We start from the raw sequence: 27,813 nt of genomic DNA, 5'->3' as shown, positions 1-27,813 counted from the left end.
GAGTACTGTCTTCGCGGTGGACAAAAGTACTATCCAGGTCGCCGGATGCCGGGCAACAACCTTCCGCCGAACGCCAAGAATTACAGCGGCACCGCAGATCGTGGACCATGCGTTTTCGGCACGATCTGCGCTAACAAGGACGAGCTGTGACTTTTCAAGATCGACCGACAAAATTCGGTGACCCTAGGCCCCATTTCTGCAGCCAAGGGTCAACTGGGGACCATTGTTCACAGAAAGAGTGGACTGCTCACAACTATATGCAAAATTTTGTGGCTGCTAACTGGACGAGTATGAATCTGGATTGGGAGAAAGTCAATCACAGCCTGAATTTTGTGGACCCGATCGTGGGAACGCACATGCAAAAATATAAAGTTATTGTCAAGAAGTGAAGCTCCACCTCCTTAGTGGCGGGTACAGGGTAACTGCACCACTACTGCAGTCTCAACTCACACGGATGTGGTAATTAATTTATGGCCACGTGCTCTGCACAGAATCTTTCTTGCGTTTGTTAGAAGCCATGGATTGCTCGGGGCTACCCAGTAGGAAGATGCACCACAAAGTAAAAGAGAATAAAGCATATTTGTCTAACCCCTTACTTGTATGAGTGTTTTTCGGCATTGCTGCGTGCTTACACGGTAGGTGCGTGGCAAACCACTTGTACGCTAGCCAGCATCCCACTTCGTCCCGCAGTCTTGAATTTATTGTGAGGAACGAGCGATCTATTGATTGCCCAGTGTGAAAATCAGGCGCGCAAACGCGGGATCGGAAATGCGAGTGCAAGCAGTTAAGAAGCCGCACCAATTCTACGCAGAAGAAACAGAAGGAACGACGAGTGATCTGTTGAAAGCCCAGTGCGGAAACAAGGCACAGAACAATCAGTGCTCGGAAATGCGAGCACAAGCACGTAATGAGCCACGCCAATCCAATCCCGACGGAAGAGGAGGAGAGCGTTCCATCGTTATTAAATTATAAATTAGTCTAATACACATGTCGCATACAGGCGCAATCTTTTTGAGCGTGGACACGGGAGCGCGTGGCTTTCGATACTACAACCGCAGTTAAGCGGCGACTCACAATACATGTGCGCATGCGCTGCGAGTGTAGGTTCCCTTCCCGCGCATCACGTCATCGGAGCGCTCGCTTGTCGTCTGCCAGCTGTTTCCTCGGCGGTGACCGAATTATCACTGTAAGCAAAATCGAGATGTTTCCAGTTTAAGTGGTGTGTTCCTGATTCTTAGCTTTACGCTAATTAGCTGGAAATCATTACTTAGTTTTCTTTTTCTTTCTCTCGGGTTTTTCATCTCAAAATGCAGAAAACGAGCTAGGAAACGCGTACATCTGAACTTTTATTTTGTGCACTTGTCACAAAAGAATGAAAGATGTAGAAAAGTAACAGCTGTAAATTAGAAATTATTGCTGTATCATCTTCTTTATTATTTTCTCTTATTCGCTTTTGCAGCAACAACTGCTGCCATTCTAAACAGTAGGGAAGAGTACAGGGCAGGTACAAAGTTATTGCTCTAAGATGCTCCCACACTTGGCAAACAGCTACCCACATGGAAAGCATATTTAGCGCCAGCGAACAAGGACAGAAGGGAGACGACACCCCCCCCCCCCCCCCCGCCACCCTTTTGACCTTGTTCGCTGGCGCTAAATATGCTTTCCAAGTCAGTTTACCAACATGCCCAACAAATGAAAAGGCTACCCACAGCTCATCCGCTCATGCCGAATGAATAGGGTGTTCCACCATGGCTGCTTTTATGCAGCCCCACGCATTTTCGAATATGTTCATGTCAGCGCCCTTGGCCGGCCAGGAGAGCAGATCGACCCGGAGAGTTTTTAGGTGCTCTTTCACAATTTTCGCAGTGTGCACCGGCGAAAGGTCACGCTGGAACACACGATCAGCATCTGCGAAAGCGAGGTGGGCACGTTGTCCAAAATTTCGCTCGAGTAGCTCTGCGAAGTAAGAGGGGCGTCAACAGTGCTCCCGAAACTCTGGGCCTCGGGCCTAGCACCCCCGTTTCATTTACATCGGGGGGCGCTTACTCAAATGTGCAGCTATGAATTTATACATGCAGTTGGAGACTGTTCTTGAACTTCTTTCCAGTACATTCATTTCGGCGTGTTTTAAAACAAAACAGAATTCATATGAACAGCGTGATAAGTACCTATATTTTTTTTTTCAGACTTCAGTCAGACACTGTAGTGCAAGTTGGATGGGCCTCCATTAATCCGTCCTATTATGTAATCAGAGCAGAAGCTCGAGGGGGTCGTCCAAGCGTGTCTGGTTACACACACAACGCAGATATTTCTGACCAATTTGTGACAAATAATATTAAACAAGGCGATTATTTCTCTTTGGCTATTCAAATCGATGGTGAGCTTCATAATTTCAGGGTAAGTGTGGGTCTGCTATTGTATGCGCAAATTCACTATTCTGTGATCAAAATCATAAAATTATAATTTGAGAAAATATACCATATACTTTCTTTTGGAGGTTTGAAAAAGTGACAGAAGTGGATCACTACAATTGTATCTGTGCCACTACAGTATTTCACTACATGTTTCGCAGCGGAAATTGCACTGCCCCACTTCACTGACTTTTTCTCACGCCTTTCTTTTTGTCCGAGCTCTCCCTTCCCTCTTCCGATTTTCCTTCCCCTAGTGCAGGATAGGAAACCGGAGGCTTTTTTTCTCGTTAACCTCGCTGCCTTTCTCTCATTTGCTTTTCTCTCTCTCTAATGCGCAACAAATAGCGAAATATTTGCAAAGGCATAAATGCAAAAATTTAGATGTACCACTGTCGGCTGCCAACTGTTGCCTGGTGTCCCAAACGTTCCGCATAAATCAAATTGCATCCCAGCTCACAATATAGGTGCTGTGGAAACATGTCTTAGCGACGGTTGAATGTAGCATAATTCGGCAGAACAAATCTCACGCGCTTCCTTCCGAACTTGCGGAACCCTCTAGCACTGCTACAGCAAAGTCCCCTGGGAGACCCATGGGAATATATATTCACGCAAGATTGCCTGACAGATCTCAATGGCTATGATTTTGCTGAGTGGAAGCGCCGGAATTCCACGCCGAGCTGCAGGCACGTCATGTGCCGCTGCATTTCAGTAAACACCTGCTAAATTTCTTCAAGAAGGCTGTTATTTGGTTTCATGAAGTTGTTCAAAGATTGCGATTTATTTGAAACGTTTTGTAGCAGCTTAAGGTTATATGTTGTAAAATACTAGATGTTTGCACAGTACGTTTAAACTTTATTGTGTTGCGCAAAAACCGAATCTATTCACCTAGGGAATGTCGAGAAACCCGCAAAGTGTACCGCCACTGAGCTATCACATCAATCAAATTCACTCTCACTTTTTGAGGCATTTGTGCTTGTCTAGGTAATCATCACAATGGCTCGCCGGGCTATAGAAAAATGAACATTTTAGTGGAGTGGATACCACATTCAAAATATCAGCATAGCCCATCATAATTTTTATGCTGGGCGTGATATAAAATGTGCAGGGCATGTTTCGCACACCCTGTGAACGAGGTGCCAACGCCGGAACAAATTCAAAATCTGGGTTAGCCTCCGAAAATAACCCCATGAACGCTACAGCGGCAGTTTTCGCGGGATAGGGGCTAACGCCTTCCACGCTGACCACATGTCCCTGAAACATAAGCTCCTTGTACCCGAAGTGACACTTCTGAGGCTTAAAGGTGAGGTTCGCCGATCGGATGACTTCGAGAACTTGCCGCAGTCGTTTCAAGTCGTCGTCAAATGTCGCCGAGAAAACAACCACGTCGTCGAGGTAGACGAGGCAGGTTTGCCACTTCAGACCAGCGAGAACGGCTGGAAAGTTGCTGATGCCGAACAGAACCCGAAAGGAACTACCCTGAATTTTTAAAGGCCATCTGGAGTGACGAAAGCAGTTTTTTCGTGGTCTCGTTCACCTACCTTAATTTTCCAGTAACCGCTCTTTAGATCGAGAGACGAGAAATGCTTAGCTCGCCGCAACCTGTCTAAAGAGTTATCAATACGCGGTAGTGGGTACACATCTTTCTTGGTGACATCGTTGAGGCGTCGATAATCAACACAGAAACTAAGCGTTCCGTCTTTTTTTCTTGACCAGAATGACCGGGGACGACCACGGACTGTCCGAAGGCTGAATGACACCATCATCTAGCATCTCCTCGACTTCGGCTTGAATTGTCCCACGTTGTTTCGGTGAGACACGATAAGGCTGTTGTTTGATGGGCGTGCGTCGGCGGATGTCGTTATTCGGTGCTTCGTGATCGGCGCTTGGCCCACCTTAGTAGACCAAGTGAAGCACGCGCGGAATTCGTTCATGAGTTCCTGCAGTGCGTTCTTTTAATCATCCGTAAGCTTGGAGTATATATCGATGTCTCTGAGCGAACTGTCGTCTGTGTCCACTTCAGAAGCAAAGCACCCAACGATGTCCGTTGATGGTTTGGCGTAGGCGACGGTAGTGCCACGAAAAATGTGGCGATGCTCAAAGGTAAAGTTGGTAACGAAGACCGCTGCCTGGCTATCACGAAGTTCCACAAGGCTTCGCCCTACACAAATACCTTGTGTCAGCAACATAGAAATGTTGCCTTCTACATTGGCTTCACCGTCTTGTAACTCGTCGGACTTGACAAGAACCATAACACTCGCACGCGGCGGTATCGTGATGCTGTCGTCCGAAACGCGAAGTGCGGATCTGTGTCCGACGGCGTCGGTCTGTGTTGTTGCCGTTTGCGTCGAGAAAGTGATGGAGCGCTCGCGGAGGTCAATAATGGCACCATATTCTCGGGGAAAGTCCCTCCCAAGAATTAAATCGCGGGAACACTCGCGTAGAACCAGACAAGTAGCCAGAAAAGCAGCACCGCGAATTTCTACTCTCGCCGTGCATAAGCCAAGTGGTGTGACGACGTGGCCACCTGCCCTGCGAACAGGTGCCCCATTCCAGGGCAACGTAACTTTTTTCAGAACCCTCGCCAGTTTGCCACTAAGAATGGAGTAATCGGTGCCGGTATCTACAAGTGCACTCATTTTTCTGCCGTCGATCAACACAGCTATGTCCAGTGAAATCTTCTTGGCGGGAACTCGTTCTGGCGTCGTCGTGTTTTTATTTTGCGGTCGGCATGATACGAGGTCTTCAGCGCGTCGAGTATCAGCGGCCCCGCCTCGGAAGGTCGGTGACGTCAGTTTTCCCGGCGTGGACTTGGTGATCTCCCTTGCGTCGTCCTCGAGGTGGTATCACGAGCAGGGAAATATCGCCGCAAAGAGGGTGAGCTTTACTGCCGCTGCGAGGTGCCCGGCCTGCGCTGCTGCTCGATGAATTCTGCGATGCCGGAAGGTCTCTGGCCAAACCTAGGTCGAGGTGAATCGATGGAAAAACCCCGCAGGCCGAGTCGTCGATAGGGGCACTCGCGATACACATGACCAGCTTCGCCGCAATGGTAGCACAGCGGTCGTCGGTCGGGTGCTCGGCAAACCTCTGATTTCCTCGCGGGCGTTCGGCGGTCGTCGAAGTACAGTAGCGGAGTTGTCGGAGCAGCTTGCGCCGATTGCAACGCGACTGGTGATGCAACATAAGTAGGTGCGAAAGCTTGGGCGGGGCCAGTAATGTTTCCGCGTAAGTCTTCCGCCGGGACTCACTTGGCAGAGGTGGCGCTTCACTGCTGGAAAGAGATGCCTGCTGTACTTCGTAACTCACGTCTGTCACTTGACGAAAGACACGGTATGCGCCTAAGTAGTACGAAATGAGCTTCCCACATAGTCGAATTCGCCGTGCTGGTTTCCAAAGAAGCACTATGTCACCAAGGTTAATGGGGGCATTACGGTGACGAGCTCATTATTTGCGTCGTTGGTTTTCTTGGGAAGTGATCAGGCGCAGGCGTGCGACCTCGCGAGCCTCGGTAGCTTTAGATATGGCATCTCGCGCATATGCTTGCGTTGTATCTGGAACGGCTGGGAGGTTAGGGTGAAACGTCAGTATAGGGTCTCGTCGATAGAACAGAAAAAAATGGACAAGAGCCAGCAGAATAATGGCGGAGCGTATTGTAGGGGAACGTGATGAAAGGCAGAGTGGTATCCCAGTAACGGTGGTTGGTAGGGACGCACATACCGAGCATTTCTGTGAAGGTCAATTGAGCCGCTCTGTGAGGTCGTTGTCTGAGGCTTATACGCCGTTTGCAAATTTGCAATTCGTAGCGAAGGCGTGCAAAATGCCCTGGACAACCAGTGAGAGAAAGTAGCAGTCCCGTTCGGTAAGCAGTTTCGGGGAACGCCGTGGTGAAGTACCACAGCATGGAGAAAGAAGACAGCGACGTCGGTTGTCCAACCGGTAGGGAGAGCCCGCGTATCCCATACCAGGTGGTATTGTCCGTAGCAATTGCTACCTGCTTGTTCCCACCAAGCGATAGAGGAAAAGGGCTAAGGAGATGAAGACCAATCAGAAGGAATGACGCAGATGATATTTAAATGGGCTGAAGACGGCCAGCTGGTAGGGCTGCTGGTTTTTCGCGGTGCTGACATGATTTTTGGGAGGCAACATCACGTAAATGGGAGAATAAATACCGGGCCAACAGAAACGACGCCGAACACTATCATATGTTTTTGAGACTCCCAGATCACCAGCGGTTGGGACATCATTCAACTGTGCCAGTGCAGTCTTACGCATATGTTGGGGACTGACCAGTATCAGTTCAGGGCCATCGCGGTGGATGTTGTAACCGTACAATATGCCATCTTGAAGCCCAAACATATGCGAAGAGGGGTAAGTGAGCAGTGCGTCAGGCTGAGAATGATGTCTCACAGGTAAGGGTTGGGTCGTTGCTCATTGGCGATGTCACCAAACGCGGTAGGCACGTGCACGCAAGTTGACTCGCTTGTTTTAGGCAACTGTCGTCGTTCTACTGCATGGCGTGACAAGGAGTCAGCTTCCTCATAGAGTCGGTCTGTCTGAGAGATCACTCTGTAAGAGACTTAGAACCGTCAAGCTCACTGACCGAGACATCCTGCTGGATCTTTTAGAGACGAAAGCCAGCATTGTGCGTGGCGATCGGTGATAGCCCTGAAAGGCCGTCCATAGAGCTGGGCGCGAAACTTACCTAGCACCCAAATGAAGGCGAGACACTCACGTTCGGTGATTGAGCAATTGCGTTGGGCTGGTGACAGAAGACGTTTAGCATGCGCAATCACACGGTGGCAATAACGATGTTGTTGTGCCAGAGCAGTGCCGATACCGTGGCCGCTGGCGTCTGCGTGAACCTCAGTTGTGGCGGATACGTCGAACTGACCGAGCATCGGTGGCGACCTGAGTCGCGTCGTGAACTCAGCCAATGCAATGGCTTCGTCGAGACGCCAGGCAAAAGTCGCGCCTTTCTGAAGAAGTTCCGTTAGAGGGCGTGCGAGGTCAGCAAAAGTTCTCACGAGTCTGTGGAAGCAGGAGCAGAGACCTACAAAGCTTCGAACTTTGGTTGCGCTCGTGGACAAAGGAAAATACTTGACCGCGCGAACTTTCTCCGGATCAGAACAAACACCGGACAAGTCGGTGAGGGGACCGAGCACAGTAACTTGCCGGCGGCCGTAGTGCGATTTCGTCGAGTTTAGCGGAAGTCTCGCCTTGACAAAGGCAGGTCCACCAGCCGAAAAGTCAGTCAAATATACTCTGCTTATTGAACGTAGGGCTTATATTTCTTCTTCAGTGTACATAAATAAATATATATATATATATATATATATATATATATATATATATATATATATATTTATTTATTTATATACACTGAAGAAGAAATTCTGAGCATTATATGAACCCTTTATCTTTTTATCTGTATATATTCCTCATCATGGCCAGCGTCATCGTCTTCAGCGCGCGACCTGCGAAATAAACCGTTGCAGCTCACCAGCTGTCTCGCAGCTGATGGAGGTTGCGTTCGTTCCCTTGGTCCTCTACGCCTTCGAGCTTCCCTGGAGCTTCGTTCAGGGCGCCGCTTGATTCACTTTTCTGCCAGGATGGCCCAAGGAGCCTCCTGCGTCACACTCTCTGACCCACCGGCCGTTCCTTCATGGACCGTCAGCACGCGGCAGCGCGATCCGACCATGTTCGCTGGTCTTCGTAGTGACGATGTTGACGACTGGCTGGACAATTATGACCACATGAGTGAGTCTAACCGCTGGGATGATATGCACAAGCTCCACAACGTCGCATTCTACCTCACTGACGTTGCCAGCACTTGGTTTCTCAACCAAGAGAGCATCTTGCCTCACTGGGCGGCATTCAAACACCAGCTTCGGCAGATCTTTGGCGCTCCCAACGCCCGCTCTCAGGTCGCCAACAAAAAGCTTGATGCATGCATTCAACTTCACGGGGAAACATACACCTCTTATAGCGAGGACGTCCTCGCCCTTTGTCGCCATGTTGACGCCACCATGACGGAATGTGATCGTGTTCATCATGTCCTAAAGGCATTGCCCACGTCGCTTTCGACGCACTGGCGATCAAGAATCCAAATATCGTTAACGGTGTGATCGCGACTTGTCAACACCTGGACGCACTGCAGGCCATCCGTTTACAACCTGTCACCGGTGACGCGCCTCCTTTGTTGGATACCAACCTGCGTATGGTGATTCGGGCTTTCATACGCGAAGAGCTCCAAGCGTATGGCCTGCTCAGTCCTCCTGTTCCCCAGCCTCAGCCTTCCGATCCTGGCCTGCGCGACATCATCAAAGAGGAGCTGTCCTCCGTGACTGCGCTGCGAGCTGTGGCCCTCCTTCGCCATCCACCTCGTTTGCTCAGGTTGCGGCTATGCAACCAGCGTTCGTTCGGACAGCGCCTCCTCCTCCTGCTACTGCCCCCCCCCTTCTGGAGACTCTACCACTGCGTCTTTCTGCCACAGCATTTTACACTACCCGGCCTACGCCCCGCCCCATTTGTTATTATTGCGGCATTCGCGGGCACATATCGCGTTTTTACCGAAGATGACCACACGACGAACGCCGTGGCTACGATATTTATGAGAGAGCCATTGCTTCCTCCGAGTACTTACCAGGGCCGGCTCTCCGCACGCTCACTTTCTCCACCTCCCGTAGCGTCTCGCAACTACCATCCAGGGCACCGCCGCTGCCCCCCCCTCTCCTACCCTCGACATCAACCGGTCAGCCGCACCCCTGACTACCGATTGGAAAACTAGATGGTGCAGTTTTTTGGGGGAAAGCTGCATGGCTCGCACAGACTACAATTCCCCAAGCGTGCCCGGCCAATACTTTATTCCTGTCTGTAGAAGGTGCACCAGTCCTGGCATGGATTGATACGGGAGCAGCTATTTCTATTATTCACGCTAGCTTGTGCTCTCGTCCACGCAAAATTACTACACCTCACTGTGTAGTTCTTCTTCGTCGTGCAAATAATATTGTTATTCGGCGATCGGTGCAATGCACCATTAGAGTTTCGATGGATGGGATACGCCACCATATCCAGTTCGCTGTGTTGACTTCCTGTGCTCACATGCTTATACTAGGGTGGTTATACAGAGACCGACAATTCCGACAACGGACACGAACCGCGCCTTCGCTTACGAACTGCTGACGATTGTATGGTGCCACCTGACCGCGAACAACTCTTTGTAGGTAACTCTGACATTTCCAATGGTGACGTTTTAGTTTTACCGTCAGCCCGTTGCTTAATAAAAGGGATTGCTCTGGCACCCAACCTTCTTCGCTTCACCAACGGCACGGCCACTGAGCCAGTCCTGCTTTCTTAAGGCGCCGTTCTCATCTGCGTCTTGGACACTCAGCCTGTCTCTGTGCTTACCTCGACTACTGCTGTTTCACAACGACCCACAGCTATAGATATATATACAGTGAACTCTCACTTGAGTGAACTTCAAGGGACCGAAGGTCATAGTTCACTTAACTGAACGTTCACTAAACTGAATATTCACTAGACCAACATAAGACATGGCATGCAGAGTCAAAAGTTTGAAGTGCAATTCATGGAGCAAAAGACATGGCATCCGTAGTGTTAGAAATGTGTGAAATGGAATTTGTACATATCAACAAGTACAAGGTTATAATGCTGCCTTTCTCACTTAGAAAAAATATATAATCTTCTGCACTTGTACTTTTAAAGCACAGGAAGTAACAAAACGGTGCAAAGAGTCAATGTTTTTGTACACTTCTGTAACAGCTTGCTGTTGAAACACAGTCTCTCAACTTTCCAATGTACCCTACAACCTCAGCTAGAGTTATAGGGCTTGAAACCGGCTCGGCAGTTGCCTCTTCGTCTCTTCTTCGTCTTCTTCCCTTCTTCGAAAGAAACAGACGACGACCATGCCACGAGTAGCCGGTCGGAAAAAAACACACCACGTGGTTTGGGGTGTGACAGATCGCCGCTTTGCTCTGGCTGCGTTGTAAGCGCCAGCGATGCTACCTTGTTCGTGGCCTCGGAGATTACATGCTTGCTTGTTTTATGCGGGCGATCTCGGAGGTCATGCCTCGTTGCCCTTCTTCTTCCGCGCCGCCGCTTTGCCCCAGGGGCGCTGTAGCGCCAGCGACGTTACATTGCCGCTGGAGCGGTGGTTTGATGGGGGCGGGCATCGGTTCTGACCATAAAAATATGCCTTGGTCCTCTGAGCGAGTTCGTTAAACTGAAATATCGACTGTTCCGAAATGTGTTCAACGGAAACATTTTTGCACAGAATCTAGAAGGAAACTACCGGGCATTTTTAAAAAGTTTGTTATTCTGAAATATTCGATAAAGCGACGTTCGTACAACTGAAAGTTTACTGTGTATGTATATATATATATATATATATATATATATATATATATATATATATATATATATATATGTAGTCCCTGCTTCTCTTCGCGCTAATGCCATCAGCTTCCATCTAACGCCACAGCACAGATGGGGGAGTTACTGATGTTGTTGCCCCAGCATAAAGACTCTTTCGACGTCCACTCTTCTTTTCTGGGACAGACTTCTGCGATGGCTCATCGCATACACACAAACGGAACTTTCATCGTGCGCCAGCGGCCATAACGCGTTTTTTTTTCCGTTCAATGCCCGATCATCGATGCCATGATTGGCAAAACGCTGAAACGTAGCATAATCCGCCCCTCCGCAATCCCTTGGTCGCCACCTGTCGTTTTGGTGCGTAAGAAAGACGGCTCAGTGCGATTTTGTGCAGACTACCGTGCCTTGAACAATATAACCAGCAAAGATGTCTATCCACTGCGCCAAATCGATGATGCGTTAGATTTATTACAAGGTGTGGAGTATTTCTCCTGCCTTGATCTACGCTCCGTATACTGGCAGATCCCCATGCACGAAGCAGACAAGGAGAAAACCTCCTTTGCGGAACCCGATGGACTTAACGAATTTAACGTTATGCCTCTCGTCCTGTGCAATGCTCCCGCCACATTTAAAAATATTATGGGGTTTTACGGACCAAAACCACCTTCCGATTATGAAGCATGCTCTAGTGGAGGACTTCGGAAATTTTGACCACCTGGGGTTCTTTAACGTGCGCCTAAATCTAAGAACACGGGTGTTATCGCCTTTCGCCTCCATCAAAATATGGCCACCGTGGCCGGGATTCTATCCCGCGACATTGTGCTCCGTAGCCCAACACCCTTGCCACTGAGCAACCACGGCCGGTGCCCCCGCCACAATTCAATGGATGATTTACACCGTACTACGGGGGCTATAGTGGCAGACTTGCTTATGATACCTTGACGACATCATCATATTTTCGTCGACCTTCCATCAGCACTTGTAGTGCCCCGACGAAGTCCTGACATGCCTCTCAGCTGCTGGCCTTCAGCTGACTACAAAAAGTGCCACTTCGCCAGCAAGACCATTAAAGTGCTCGGACACCTTTTCAGCAAGGAGGGCCTTCGACCCGACCCCGACAAGATTACCGCTGTCCTCCACTTCCCCAGGCCTCAACGCACCAAAGACTTGCGCATCTTCCTTGTTCTAGCTTCGTATTTCCGGCGCTTCATACGTAACTTTTCCACCATTGCGGTGCCGCTGCATCAACGCCTTCCTTCTTGAGCTCCCTATATATGGTTGCACGAATGCCAAACGCCTTTTGACGCCCTCAAGCGTGCCCTGACGTCCGAACCTGTGCTTTGTCATTTCGAGAACATCCCACCCACTCTTCCACATACTGGGGCCAGTGTACACGGTATCGGCGCTGTTCTTCTCCAACGTCAGCAAAAGTCTGAAGAACGTGCAGTTGCATACGCTTGTCGCACGCTAACAGCTGAACAGAAAAATTATACTATTGCCGAGCAAGAGTGTCTCGCCGTTGTTTGGTCCGTCCTAAAATTTCGGCCTTATCTGCACGGCCGCCACTTTACGGTCGTTACTGATCACCACGCCTTGTGCTGGTTGGCGACGCTAAAGTATTTAACGGGATGTCTCGGCCGTTGGATAGTTCATTTACAAGAATACGACTTCGACGTCACCTACAAGTCTGGAATGGAACACCGGGATGCCGATGCTCTCTCTCGTTGTCCCCTACCACCGTCTTCAAACGCGGCTTGCTTACCGCCTTCCGTGAGGAAACCGCAGGGCGCGTCGCCTGCATTCCCTTCGATCGCTGCTCTCGACCGGCTCCCATCCAGCCATTCTCATACGTTTGCTTCTAGCCGACGTAATGACTCCTACTGCCACTCCCTTATGGAACGTATTCGCGGATCATCTGGCACACCCTGAGCTCGGCTCCGTCGGCAGTTGAAGAACTTCAAGATCGAAAATTCAATATTATAACGGTACGTGTTTTATCCCGAAGGACACTGTTGGGTTCCTGTCGTTCTCCGATCACTTCGGGCCCAGATATTGGAGACCTTTCACGACGATCCCACTGCCGGTCACTTTGGTTTCCATAAGACCTACGAGCTAATTTGCAGCCGCTTCTCTTGACCTGGACTTGCAACCAGCGTAGCCAAATATGTGGCTTCCTGTTCGCTCTGCCAACACCGCAACCGATTGACCTCACCTCCGGCTGGACTGCTTCAACCTGTCCTGTGTCCTGAAGCTCCTTTCGCAGTCGTTGGTATCGACCAATATGTACCGCTACCCTTAACCACTGGCGGTACACGATGGATCGTCACAGCTGTAGACCACTTGACACGGTACGCTGAAACGGCCGCACTATCTTTGTGATCCGCCGAGGAGGTTGTAGCCTTTTTCTTCGAAGCCATCTTTTTACGGCACGGAGCCCCATGTGTCCTTTTGAGTGACCGCGGCAGGACCTTTCTCTCCAAACTTCTCGACGATGACATCCGTGCGTTCAATACCATCCATAAACCGACTTCCAGCTACCACCCTCAAAGTGATGGTCTCACAGAGCTCTCTCATCGCACGTTGTCCGACTTGATATCCATGTACATCAACCCTGACCACACCAATTGGTATTTCATTCTGCCATTCGTCAATTTCGCATAGAACACGGCCTTGCAACGCCCTACGGTATACTCGCAATTTTCCTTGTGTATGGTCGCGAACCGATCACTATCCTCGGCGTTTCTTTCTTAGGTGTCCCCGTGCCTGCGTCCACATCAGTGTGTGAGCAGTTCGTTTCGCGCATTGCCCGACGTTGCCAACGTGTCCGCCTGAACACCAACGCCAGCCAAGAAGACCACAAAATCATGCATCTCACCGTGTCGTTTCCTTCCACCCTGGAGACGAAGTGTTACTGTGGACCCCAGTTCGCGCTCCTGGATTGTGCGAGAAATTTCAGTCCCGTTTTATTGAACCCTACATTGTTTGGGACCAGACTTCGCCAGTTAACTAACGTGTCACTCCAGTTGTTCCGCCTTTGGAGGGCCGCTGCCGTGGCACAGAGATTGTGCATGTTTCGCGTCTAAAGCTTTTCATACGGCGTTTCCCGTCATAACCAGCGGCCAGGTTGGCCGCTTCCACGCGAGAGGGTAATTGTGTGAGCATTGCATTACCTTTTCATCCTATTCATCTGTGTATATTCATCATCATGGCCAGCGTCATCTTCTTCAGCGCGCGAGCTGCGAAATAAACCGTTCAGGCTTAACAGCTGTCTTGCAATGCAGGTTTCTAACCATGTCCCTGTTTTCAGTATCATTAAAATGAAAATATGAGATCTCTAATGTAAATATATATACATTATATATATGTATATATCTCTAATAAATAAATATATATATATATAATTTAGATTAAAGATCTCATATGGTCATTTTAATATTACTCCAAACAGGGACATGGTTAGAAACCTACAGGGAGAGTGAACATAAACAGATGTTTCTGAGACACGATGCCGTGCTGACTATGTGTTTCTTTTCACGTCTTTCCTCTTTGCTTACAGGGACTTTATGATAACTTTAAAGGCAAAACGCATAGTATGTCATCTATAAGCAGTGAGTACTTTTTTTCTGCGGAATTAATTAAGACCAATACTTATAAAGAGGTGGCTTAAAATTCCTACATTTGACTGCTGTCAGAATCAAGCTGGTTATATGTCTTTGGGGTTACTCGACGCTCACATATCGATAAGTAAGCGTGCAATTTAGTAATTCCAGTTTTACGTGTTGTACTTGCTGTAAAAGTTTAATTGCCAAGGAGTGTTCGCCGAATACCAGGCACTTTGCGGAACCTAGTTAGATAGGTAAGCAGGTAAGTAGGTAGGCAGGCAGGTTGGTAGGCAGTTAGTTAGGTGGGTGTGTGGGTCGGTGAATGCGTGTGTGTGTGGGCAGGTAGGTACCTGGATAGGTACGTACGTACGTACGTACATACGTAGATATTTTGAAGTGTTTGCTCTCTTCGGACCTAAGAAAACGTTGAGTGATGGGGTCAAGCCGCAATCTCCAAACACAATAGTCGTTTGCTCTAAACATTAGTCCAAACTGATCTGTTTTTTTTTTCCTTTTTCGCACAGAAATACTGTCAGCAACTTCGCGTGAGCATCATTTACAATAAACATGCATACAAACGCGCGCACACACGCGCACACAAAAGAATTCAGACCTTGCGAATAAGTCAAAACTGATAATTCCACGCATTGCAGCAATCAATACTATGCGATTCATTCTGGAGCCAGCTTAACGTCAAGGCCACATTGTCCTTCTTCAAAGCTTTACATCATCAACCAACATTTATGTGCACGTACAGCTATAGTGCACCCCCTTGACAATTGTAGTATCGCGGGAGAATAGACCGCACAGCAATTCAGTTCATTAATAGCCGCGACGCTGGGGAATCAGCGGCAGTGTGCTATAGTGCACAAAGCTCCCTCGAACACCAGCATCGTCTGTTACCCGGCTTTTTCTTTCTTTTTCTTCATTCAGAGCTTAGGCCGCATTGCCCGAAGGCGCTATAGGAAGGGCGTTATAGCGTTGCCATAAAGAAATCTTAATTTTTACAGCACACCCGAACCAGGCCATATCGTTATAAAAAAACTGGAAGGGAATTGCACCTTTAGTTTCCTTTTGTCAAATACGTCTTCCTGGCCAGTTTCCTTTCGTCAAGGACAACGTCTTCCTGGGCGAGTTTGGGGTTAAAATTTAGCCGTTTCACCTATCGCATGAGAGGACTTGGGAGTGTCGCGCTAGGTAAATATTTGAGAGGCAGCTGCAGGAGGCAATTTTTAACAGAAACCTTTCAGGGATAAGGGGTGCATCAGCCCGGTGAGTCACTGCCTGTTTCGCTACTGCTTTCGAATGAAGAAACAATGCAGAATGCAGATTTGTACACAGCCGAAATGTTTTGCTACCCAAACGAAATCGGCGCACACGAGGATAAACAATTGAGATATAGCTCCACAATATAATAGAATTATTACTGACTTCAAAGATACCTTTTGCTTCAAGCTCTATTCGTATAAGTATTACACAAATTATTGCAATTGCTACTGCAAATAAGTTGCGTCAAACGGAGAGGACACGTGAATTCTTTGGGACGCGGAAAGATGGAATGATTCTTGAAATCATAGGTATATGCGAAATATAAGCTTTAATGCTTGCAATTGTGCAATTGTGCAATTGTCTAATGCAACTGTGCAAAACAGGGCATCTTCTGCGCTGCAGTATGGTCTTACACCATCACTGATAGTTATGATCTTCATGCGCAACTACTGAGTGGGAGGCGTGCGCTTTAAAATGTCTCGACTCCTTTCCTTTTCAACGAGAGACGCTCCGGTGGAAGGTGGGCCTTTGCGTCATCTGCTGCCGCTGGAGCCAACACAGCAGCCATCACCGTTCGTATTTCTGCAAGTGTAGGGTGGGGGCTACATGGAGTACATTCACTACATTGAGTACAGCAAACTTTAGCACTTGCCTTTGCTATCCCATAGTCGCCCTGCATAATAATAGTAGCGAATGAATTATTCAATAGAAACGCCAGTGCGCACGGAAGATGGTGACACCAGTCTTGGCATCGGTCAGCCTGGTAACTTGGGTCAGCGATGGAGAATTTAGGGTTCCTAAAAAGCAAGAAATTTTGAGAGATGCAATCGTTTTTCCAGTCTTTTGTGATCATTCCATAGAAAGCGTGAAAAATAAAGGCATCAGATCTAGTACACAGCAAATATTAGGTTACGCTTTAATGCAATAAGTTGAAAACAAGTGCGAAGTGCAGCGCGGCTTCCAGTATGAAAATGCAAAGTGCTTAAGTTACTGAAACTACTTCTACTGTTCTCACGGTACCAAAGGCCACTTGCATGTACACGCCCTATGACCGTGACGTCAATTCAATTCTGCACCATACAAGACCGCAGCTCGTGTGGTTTTCCCTGCGTACCCCCACCAGACGCATGCAAAATTTGTTTGATCGGGAAATATGGCAGCTTTCGACAACGTCACGGCTTGATTTGCATGCGATTTAGTTTTTATTAATGCTTCATGTACGCAACTTCCAGTTTGGGTGAGAAAAACAGACTCACTTTTCACATCCATAGACGCGTTGTATTTCGTCCACATTCTTCCTCGGCCGTTAACGTGCACAATTTTTGTCGTAATGTTGACCAACTGAAGCGTCGTACCGTAGCTGTGCAGTAGGCAGCTACATAAAAACCGCTAAATTGGAATACAGAAAATTCGTGTCGTTGGCTGAGTACTCCTTGAACCTGCCACAATGTGCACGCAAGTGAACGGAAAGGTTGTACCTTTGTACGCCATTGTAGCTTTGGAAACATTTTTTTTCAGCAGCTGCTATCTATAAAAGAGCAGCTTCGGGTTGCTTACTGTGCTATTCTAAAAAAAACACTGCCCCTTCAAGGCCGTGAAGAGCCACACTGAGTGTTACACAGCGTAAGCTAAACTTCGCAAGCAGTGCATTTTGTCAATCTTTTGTTTCGCGATTCTTTCATCTCATTTTCGCTTTCGAGCGCTTCGCGTGGTGGCCTCGCTTTACGAGCGCTGCCGTCAAACCTCAGCCTCTCTGGCGGGCAATTCGGGGTCGACCTTACGACGAAGAGCCCGTTTAGAAACCAACTCTCGCTGACGCTGGCAGTAGGCACCTTCTTCCTCAGGAGTACCCACTACTCCTGCTCTTCCCATAGTTGTAGCTGGGACGAAATAGCAGAACCACTAATCCAGAGCTCCGTATACCGGGCGCAAGGCCTACCACAGGAGATGCGGGCGCTGCAATCGATGCTGGCGCTGCAATCGTTTTGACGACAGGTTGGCTTGGTTTGACGATTGACGATAAGGCCGGCACTTCTTGCTGCCGGCAGCCACGCAGTCTTAGTATCACCTTTGAATAGCTCGACATTGATCAGCGGAAACCGCTTGCATAAAACTTTTTTTCTTTCACGGCTGGGCGGAATCAATCGTTAATAAATTCGGTGTCGGTCCGGCTGCATCGCCTAAAATGCACCGTGTGACAACCGTATCAGATTCACGTGTAAGATAGAAAATTCTCAAATAGAGGAAGGGGTCACTACAACCACTTTTTCCCTGTTGAGCTCTTCTTTTCCTCTCAGCTAGGTGACGTGGCCCGTTTTTGGCGAAGTCCGACAACGACGGCACAGGGTCCGCAGAAACAGCTTCGCTGTAAACGCATTCGGTTTACTCAAATGGAATTCACGTCTTCATAAGGCGAAGGAATCCTAATATATGAATGAATACTTGAATTTTACGTGCCAATACCACGTTTTTGTTATGAGGAACGCTCTAGGGGGGGGGGGGGTACCAGCCGGGGATCTTTCACCTGCCCCCAATGCGCGGGACATGGGCGTGTTTGCGTTTTGCCCCACTCAAAATTAGGCCGCCGCTGCCGGGATTCCATCCCGTGGCCTTGTGCTTAGCAGCGCAACACCACAGCCACTAAGCCACCACGGTGGATAATCAATATTTGTCGAGGATGCTTTCGTGAAAGCTGTAAATTTTGTGTAGCGAATGGTTATGTTGATAATATGGGCTGTAGTCTTTATATTGGTGAAAATTAAAACAGAATATTTGTAATGACAACGTACAAGATTCAAAGGAAACGAAATCCAAATGACACATACCCAGTGTGCATACCAAGTGGCACGCAATTTTACTGAGCACAATCACTGCGATAATTCCTCACAGAATTCCCTTCTTTCCATTGATTCTTAATCTCGACGAAAGGGTTTGGGCCCTCTCCCTTTAAATTGTCGCACTGTCTATCTGCACCACTGAACCGACGTTCATCAAGAGCAAAAATTTTAAAGACTCGTTTTCGACAAATCATTTTGCTTCATTGAATAATATTTCAGCCTCTCTTTGGCGTGATGATGCTTGGGTGAAGCAGAAACGACGCAAATTCTACATCCACGTGGCGATGCTGCCAACGTTCTCCTCACTGGCTTGACAAAACATCTCAGATTTTTAGAGCCTTCCGTACAGCAATAAATAACGTTTTTTGAAGGACGGACTAAACTCCTTTGACAATGAACGAAAGGCTGAATCTAGGTTTTTATGAAAACAGATAATGCATCAAAACGGCCCATGTAGAAAAGTTGGCAATTGAAGACGTCGCTTTTAATTAGCGGTACGGAGGGTCGGAAAGGTATTACGAAAAAAAATAACAGTGGCGTTGTCTTAACTGATGTAATAAATTTTGTTTTCTATCAGAATTGAGAAAGGAAGCTTTCAAAGAATACTATCGGCAGCAGCTTGTTTATTCATGTATTGCCATAAGGGATCATGTATTTTGCTCGTGGAAAAACACGTGTCCTCAACAATTTTAAAAACTAACGTTTCACAATTTTAGGACAGTGCACAAGCCTCCCATCCCCAATAGTACAAAAGTGCGCAGATTTCTTTGGGTCTAGAGAAGTACTCCTGAATCTACCACGAACCTCCTAGGGAAAGAAACTTGGTATTAAATTACAATGGTTATACCTTTGCAAAACGTTTAGATCCATCTCTTTCCACACACACTAATGTAATATTATTTTCAGTTGCGGTGGCTAAGAAAACCTAACCCATTTTCTCACCGTTTCTAAATTTTCAGGGGTGAGAAAGTTCTATTTTTAATATTTTTTACGGTTTCATATCATATTTCCTATCTCTACCAGTCAAAGAACCGGTTAGAATCGGGTGTCTTCTGGGTCGTGATCTCGTAGCAATGCCTTTTACTCGAGCCGATGCCTTTCTTATGTTCAACCATTCACAACTGGTTGTCCTAGTTAATAATGGGGGGAAGAACTTCGTTCTCACCAGTTACGAAAAGCGCATATACCTGCAAAAAAGGTGAATATATGCTAACGCATCGCTAGGAAAAGCTGTCTTGCATGTTTCATCTCCATCAGTCGGACGGCAGTTCTGAGTATGCTTCATCTGCTTCTATCACTGCCTTCTTACGCTACCATCTGATGGTGGTGAGGGTGTTCAAGAAGGCGGAATTAGCCTGGCATACATTGCCGGCATTTGTTCCGCCTGAGCGACGCGTCACAGTGTGTGTCACCAGATTTCGAAGAGCCCCGTGTCTCGAATGAAGGCAATCAGAAGTCGTTGCGCCGTCTTCCTGATTGCCGCAGGCCCGCCGGCAAAAACGACGTTTTCAAAAGTAGTCCGCGAAAGGGTATTTTTTTGCAGGCTGTCGACCATAGCTTTCCTCTCTGTATCGAACTGCTAGCATATCCAAATGAAATGTTCCATGTCGGTGATATCACCAAAGAAGGTACAGAATGGCTATGGGCATCGGCCTGTCTTGAATAACCAAGCAGGGGTGTACGCGGAGAGCGTGTTAGGATGCGGTACAACAACGTTGCTTCTCCCCGAGTAAGTCCATAGGCCACACAGGCTGGGTGTAGAGTCTGGTGGATGGTCCGAAAGCGAATGCGGATTGCGTTCTTCGGGTTCTGAAAAGCCTTTGACTCTCTTACTTTTGAAAGACATGTCGGTGCCCGGCGTGCAAGAGGGTCAGCTTTTTCGCTTCCTTGAATTCGCCTTACGGCGATGTAAATAACATCAGAGGTGTTTCTGTGGGAGCAGCAGCGACCGTAGTAGAGCGCGGGCCGCATATATTGAAGATCTAGAAGCCAGAGCGCCTTAGCAACCGCGGTTGAACGCAAGTGACTGAATTCCGCGGTGACGATGACTGACCCAGCACGAGCGCTGCAGGCGCGAGAAAGTCTGTCCCACGTACCTTCAGACGCGAAGTTCTCACTGGTGTTGCAGAAGTCGCGGCGCGCGGTAGTGCTGGACTTGGCGTCACAAGTTGGCGGCTAAACCTAACTATATTTATTCAATCATGTTTTTACTAATTCTAACTACGTGTCATTATTTCGCATTATTTTGTAGCCTCCAGGACACCAAAGCGGGACACCAAAGCGGGACACCAAAGCCATAACCCGGAGTGGTTCATGGGTTGAGGCTCGCCGAGACCTGCGCATGCCAGGGATGTAACAGATCGGCTGTCCGCTATCGCGGATAGCCGATATTTTATGCGAACACACCCTCGCACGCTTCGGCCTCCGCGGCCTCAACCGACCGGTCGCCCTGCTTCCAGCTTTAATCACCCCGCAACCCCATGGGTGTCCTGAAATCCTGCACCGTCTGCTTTACTATAACCTCAGGTGCTCTCCTGACGCCTCCGTTTGCTGGTTGTGTGTGCCCTCCTAGAGCAGTGCTTGTAAAATATTCAATCTTCCCTCGCGACGAAAAAAAATGGAGGACGATTAAGCTTCGCCGAGAGTGGAACGCGATAGCGTTCCCGTAGACCCGCCAAGGTATGTAAGACCATGCGCTACGACGCAGCGATCACTTACGAGGCGCCCCGCATCAGACTTTGCACCCAACAGTCACACGATGAGTGTCGAACAATGCAGCGTTGGGCGCGTCAACGAAACATGTGCCTGAGCAAGCAGAACGAACCAAAGAACTCGATGTCTCGGAGGTAGAAACGATCTACGCGAGCGAAACGTCGTGATCGGCATGGACAGCCGGGCCGCAACGCGCCTCCGCACCGGTTCCCGCACGGCCGCGAGAAGACCGCGAGTGGCGCGCCACCTGGCGGGGCAGTGCTGTACATTGCGAGGAGGGGGTCTTCTGTGTTTGCCGCAAGAGGACTCTGCGTGTGCGGCAAGCGCAAAAGAAATGTAGCGGAAACGTACTTCACTACGCCTTTAACTACGACTTCTGTAATTTACATGCTCATAATTACCGATATACACCGCAGTATAACTTTCTACGGCACGTTTCTAAGGCAACACCGCATTCACTAGAGGCGCTTTTGTCCCGCTTTTAACTATTGAACTCATGGCTGAGTGGTGGCGTCTCCGTCTCACACTCCGGAGACCCTGGTTCGATTCCCACCCTGCCCATCTTGCAAGTTGTTTTTATTTATCAATTCCCTTCCTGGATTTTTCGCTCACGGCCAACGCCGCCGACACCGGCTTTTCTGCGACACGAGCTCCCTTAACGCTGTCGCGTTAAAAACCCGCCCGCGACTTATACAACACCAGTCAGAACCTTGCCCCTTCAGACACAACGATCACCAAATGGGGGGCCCACACCCACTGGCTCATCGCACAGGCAGCCAGCGGGGGAGTAGAAACCCGACCGCACTCCGCAATGGCTGCATGTCTAGCGGGCCAAACGCATACAATATGCACTAAGAAACCTCCTCGTAGTGCCTAGGCAGTCATATATTCAAGAAGCAAAAGCCCCCAGGTTTTCTCCCTCGTGCCCGCTCTTACTCGCGCCTGCGCACAAACGACTGGCTATCTCTCAAATGAACGTCTCGTGGAGGAGGCGCCGATCGCAGTTTAATGTTGCGTGCGCGAGCGAGGAATGCGGCCCGGATGCGTTCCTTCTCCTGTGGCGCGCGAGGCAAGGGGAGTCAGGCAAGGGAGGAGGGGCGTTCTTCTCCGGCCGCTGCCAGGGAAAAGCCACCTAGGTGGCTTTGGCCAGGGTGTCTCGATGTCTTCCTCGCCCGCATCTCCGTACAGAGTGGAGATATTGCGGCGTCTCCCTCACAGGTTGTAGAATCAAGCGTCTTTCCATTCTGTTGATCACTATCATTTTCTACAATGACGTTGGGCACGCGAGTCGTGGAAGTCGCGGCAGACGCCTTTGGCGGACGCGGTAGGGGCGCGTTGCCGGCACTCGTGTTTCTTGGAAGCGGTCGGCAGCGTGGCTAAAGTGCGCGCCCGCGCGGGGCTCATCTTAAAAGCAATATGCCATGTTTGTTGAGTCCACGTAGTGCAGGTTGCTTCGTATGCGCGGTGCTTTCAACGTTTCGTTCGCTATGAAGCGACCGATGCACGGAGGTCAATTGGCTCGCGGCTTCTGCTGCGATTCCTAATTCCTGCGTTTTCACATACAGTTTCGGCTGCCAGGCAGCGAAATGCGTATATGTTTAGCTGTGCGCGCATGACACGTGCTAGTTAATTTGGTTGAAACAGGTTAACGGGCTAGTTGGTTTGAATTCATAACACAAAGGGCAAGCGCGACTGAACAAAGACGTAGAAAGAAGCGGACCCCGAAAGACAGCGCTGTCTCTGCGTGTGTTTCTGTCTATGTCTTCGTTGAGTCACGCTTACATATTCTATCATTGTTAATTTAGTTAGTAAGCGAATGTTTACAAGTTTATACTGTCTATAAACAAGTATCCTTAGTTCATACAGCTGTCTACTAATTTGCTATCACAATCGGCGCATGGCTTTCGGGCGGAACTGTGATATTTTTTTTTTGAACGATGGCTACTGAGTCACCGTATCGAGCCCATGAATACAGCCAAATCAAAGTTGTTACTTTACGATAACAACCACAAGTACTGGATACTATTTTCCACAGATGAGAACCTCATTAATTTAACACTACCCCAAGCGAGTTTCTTCCCTGACTGCTTATATGAGCAGAGTTCTCGGAAAACAATGCGCAGTTTAAATGTGAGGAGGTTAAAAATATATTTAAATATCTGGCTGCTCCTGAAAGCGTCCAATAGCGACATAGAAACTAGCGACTCCTCTCGACACTGGAAGGTGCCAACAGGTAAACATTTACCGCATTGTTACCAAGACGCGGTCTCCATAGGTGCCTTACATGTCTCACAGAGGCATCGTTAGCGCGCCTTTTTTCCTGCCACTAAAGCGTATGCCTCTATCAGCGAGAAAAAAATGCCCTCATAAAAATTGCACCGCAATGAGCCACATCATTCATTTTATGTTACGACTGGTACTTTAACTTCGAAAACAAATCCTGCATGAGCTCCTGACCTTGGGCACCGTATGACAAATTACTACAGCTTGGGATAGTTGTTACTGCTTTTACGTGTCAGTGAAATGTAACATCATCTTAGTTCGGCAGTACATTTCAAGCTACATGTCTGTGCAGTCATCAATATGTCATATAAGCTTCACTGAGTTTGGCTGGCAGCCTGCGGCAAAAGCCCACGTACCTATGCTCAAAACAAGGAACATGAGCTTTGACATCGGTTTGTGCGGACACAGTAGACGTGAAAATGAAGACGGTTTATATGAGAACACTGATGTCAAAATTGAATTGAATAGTGATTTTACTTTTTTAAATTTCTTTATTCGCGCACACAAGCGGAGATGGTCTCGTGTATAGGGAGTCAGCCGGTACTCTTCATCTAACCTCCAGTGGAAAGGAACAGACTCTGCCAACGGGCATGGTGCAGGCTAAAGTTTGCGTATTTGAACTTCACAAGCCTTGTAATATCAGTTTTCTTTAGCTTCGTAAAGAAGAAGCCCCGAAATTACCTCAGCATTTTATTGGTGCGATTATATTAATCATCGGCAGCATTCCTGGTGTCGCTTCGAACGCGTGAGAACGACTGCTAGGTTTGTTTATTTCGGGTAAACTAAACAACATTGGGACGCCTTGCGGTCATTGGTGGCGTCATGACTTCTAAGCAAACATAAAACCATTAAAGGAAGACGTCACGGATACACACAGAAAATGCGCACTTTACGTGCACGAAATTAAACATGCACTTCCGCTACGCAATAAGCACGCGTTGGCAGCGCACGAATAAAGAAAACGAAAAAAAAAACTGCAAAGGAATTGACGCGTTTTCTGCATTTCCGTATGTGGATAAAAACATAGGTGAGCAAACAATGGAAAGGAAAATATTGGAAACAAAAGCTATCTCGAGTGTTATCAGAATGCATGCACAAAAGGAGCAGGTCGCACGCCATTATTACAAGCTGCGACACTGTGCTGTGGGGTGGCAGTATGCGGCGACAGTGACCCACTGGGATTGTATATCTGAGCTACTTTCTTTATCTCTACTTTGTTATCACTTTACCTCCCCCTCCTCTCTCTCCCCAGCATAGGGTAGCAAACCGGATCTCTCCCTCTGGTTAACCTCCCTTCCTTCCCCTTTCCTTTGTCTCTCTCTCTCTCTCTCTCTGAGACACGGAATAGACATCTGTAACTTCAAACCATCGCGTTAATTAGGACAGGAATCTAGTCTGCCCCAGTAAAAACTATATAAATATTTCATTGTTGTAAAGGGCCTACTCCTTACGTACTGTAACCGGAGCGGTAAACACAAAAACTCGCGTAGTTTCCAGTACGCGCTTTCGAACCCCAGAGAGACCCAGCGCAATTCCAAGCCCGTAGCAGGAATGCTTTCATTGCCCCCGCATCACAGCATTGCAATCAACACCTCACTCAGTGGGACCCATCTCTGTTTCAGCGTCTGTGACCGTGTTCCAATGAATCCTAAGAAGCGCAACTGTCCCCAGTTCAATCTAATATAAAAAAAAAACGGGCTCGTTTTCCACTGCTAGGTACTGGAAAAAGCGGGTATATGAGACGCTCGCGAAGGCTTTCTTTGCCAAGTATTTCGCGCACGAATCCATATGTGCAAGAGTCGGTGCCGCCAACTTCCAAATTACATCAACTGGGTGTTTGCATGCAACCACTCGATATCCAGGGAACTTCGTGCTTGTCTGCTTCTCGTGCAGGCGAAGGTTAGAGCGCGCTGCTGCAATAGGCACCGATATATGCAAACACTTCGCTGCTAGAGTTTATGATAATTACGTGTGGTCCGCCGTCAATGATAGGCGCAATAAAGACACGCATTTAAACTTCACACCTGTTTAAGAAAGTACCAAGTTGCACCGAAAGACGCAGACAAACTAGAGTGAAAACAATCCGCGCATTCGCTGCTTGCCTTCGGGTCAGTTTTCTCTTCCATTTGTCTACGTTTTTTGGCACTGCTTGTTAGTTTCTTAAATATGAATACAAACCAATTCACACAACTTGCGGTATCTGGTATCTCAATCGCGGTCACCCTAGAACTCAAAGCTGCCTTGGGTATTGAGTAAAATGGGTATTGAGTCAAAATAAAGGCGTGAATCAAGTTTTCTATTTTATACGACAGACATACTGTCGGTTTCAGACATATCCGACTTACCTACTTGTGCAGATCTATGTTTGCATCTTCGAATGAACACAATTTATCTATAACCGCACTCCAATATTCAAAATAAAGCTGCTTCGCAAACAATGTAGTGACGAGTGTCAAACGGGGCAAGGAAAACAAATATTTTCTCTGCCTCAACAAGTGCGCCCTCGTTTTCTACTTGAAGTTTCCTTTCGGCTGCAGAATTGCTCAATTAGGCAAGTAATGTTTTTTCTATAAAACATTGTAACGTCTCATGATGAATCGTTTTTTTTCAGCTATAACAAAATGGCATTACAAGATTACTCCATCTATGAATATTATTACTTCAATCCATGTATACGATGATCTGGGAACGGCATTCCCATCGAGTGGCCTCGTAAGTATGAAATTCCTCACTGCATGTTGCCAATTTTGTGCCTGGAAAATTCGGGTGCAGATAATTCGAAACCTTTGCCTAATTGACTAGAATTTTAAACCATGCAAGCGCCTGCATTCATTATGTTCGGAGTGTGCGCTGTCAAAGATTGCCCAAAACACTGCTGACAGACAACAATAGAGGGTAACACTAACAGCCCCGCCCCCCAAAATTACTTTGGACCCGAATTTACAGTAACTTCTTGACGTAACTGTTCCTAAATTAAAATTTCAGCGAAACTTGTGGCCGGACATAGCATCAGGGATGGCTGCCCGCAAACAAAAAAAAGAAAATGTGTTCCGAAGGAGAAGCTTAATAATGAGGCCCTTGTCCTATAACTGCTGTTTAAAATTATTCGTATATTCTTTTTGCGCGAAATGGCGCGCCTTTCCCGTTCTAATTTCCACGCAGATATTCAGCTTTTTCCAGTACGTAACTTTCGCTAATCGAGATTACCGATCCTCCTCTTCAACGCTGTAGTGGCATCTGATATAGGGAACACGATGTTCTCAAAAAGTCGAGTACTGGATGGTGATTCCAGGCAGTGCGGGAAATGGGGCACGCGAAGCATTTCCGCAAGGAATGCCTCCGCAACCGTCATTGTTCATGCTGCGGGTACTTGGTGAAACGAAGGTAGCGTAAATTGAATTCAGGGTCAGTATCCTGGTGGAGCGATGACTTTCAGTGACAACATTACCTTCGCGAGATTCAGAGTGATTAAGGACCGGAGTCGTCCTAGTGGGCGGCTGTAATTGTTGCTGACGCTGTGCGAATATTCCGAGCTCGGCTAAGTGCCAAAAATGCTGTAAGTTGTACGCCGACTTGTGTCCGCTGGCGAATCGTCCAAGACTTCGCGAACGCTGTCGCATTTTTCATAGTGTCAGTATGCTGGCTGGAGTACGGACGGCTTCTACTTGACAAGAGAGACGACAGTGCAGACAGGCGAAATTTTGCAGATGACGATAAAGAAAGCTTCGTTCAAAGAACCACTGCGTGAACCGGCCAAAGCAAACGCGAGGGATAACAAAATAACGCTTAACGCCAGAGCAGGCAGCATTCACGGCATAAAAGCTGTTCGTGTTTTTCGTCAGGGAACGTGCCAGAAACTAGCTCACGCCAGAATAAATAAAAACATGATATGGTATGTGCAAAAAGGGATACATAAGAGAAACACTCGATTAGTTTAGTTTATATTGTCGCCATTTCTAAACTATACTAATAACTTACGAAAATAATCAGGCGAAAGCCTCCTCAGGATGAATGTGGACGTTATTGCGAATAGCCAGGAGACCGTCCAGTGACGCGCCATATTGCCGAGGCCGAAGTGTGTCAAGCAACTAGCGTGGTATGCAGCGGGGATCCTGGCTCTCGCTTCCTATTGAACGCGCTGGACCACGCGTCCCAGCGAAGTCCACTAACGTCGTGTGTACAAATGTGTGCTCAACAAGACTGCTTAGCGTATACGACGCCCTTTCAGTTCCGTGCAGCAGCCGATAAGCTTCTAAAGTATTGTTTGAGCCTGTAGAGGATGGCCGGTGCTCTGTGGCACATGTCCGT

General features: G+C 48.0%; 1 protein-coding gene across 1 annotated transcript in view; it reads left to right on the top strand.

Annotated features, from left to right (window-relative positions):
• LOC142588737 (uncharacterized) overlaps positions 1-27,813 on the top strand; it is an 83,411-nt gene that overhangs the window by 28,627 nt on the left and 26,971 nt on the right. Inside the window, exons 3-5 of the mRNA XM_075700554.1 lie at positions 2,187-2,397; positions 14,359-14,410; positions 26,117-26,217. Of these exons, the coding sequence (XP_075556669.1) occupies positions 2,187-2,397; positions 14,359-14,410; positions 26,117-26,217 (364 nt within the window). The remainder of the gene's footprint in view (positions 1-2,186; positions 2,398-14,358; positions 14,411-26,116; positions 26,218-27,813) is intronic.

The sequence above is a fragment of the Dermacentor variabilis genome, chromosome 7 (assembly GCF_050947875.1).
Source record: "Dermacentor variabilis isolate Ectoservices chromosome 7, ASM5094787v1, whole genome shotgun sequence".
Taxonomy (NCBI): domain Eukaryota; kingdom Metazoa; phylum Arthropoda; class Arachnida; order Ixodida; family Ixodidae; genus Dermacentor; species Dermacentor variabilis.
The sequence above is the reverse complement of the archived record's forward strand: the minus strand, read 5'-3'. Positions and strand labels throughout refer to the sequence as shown.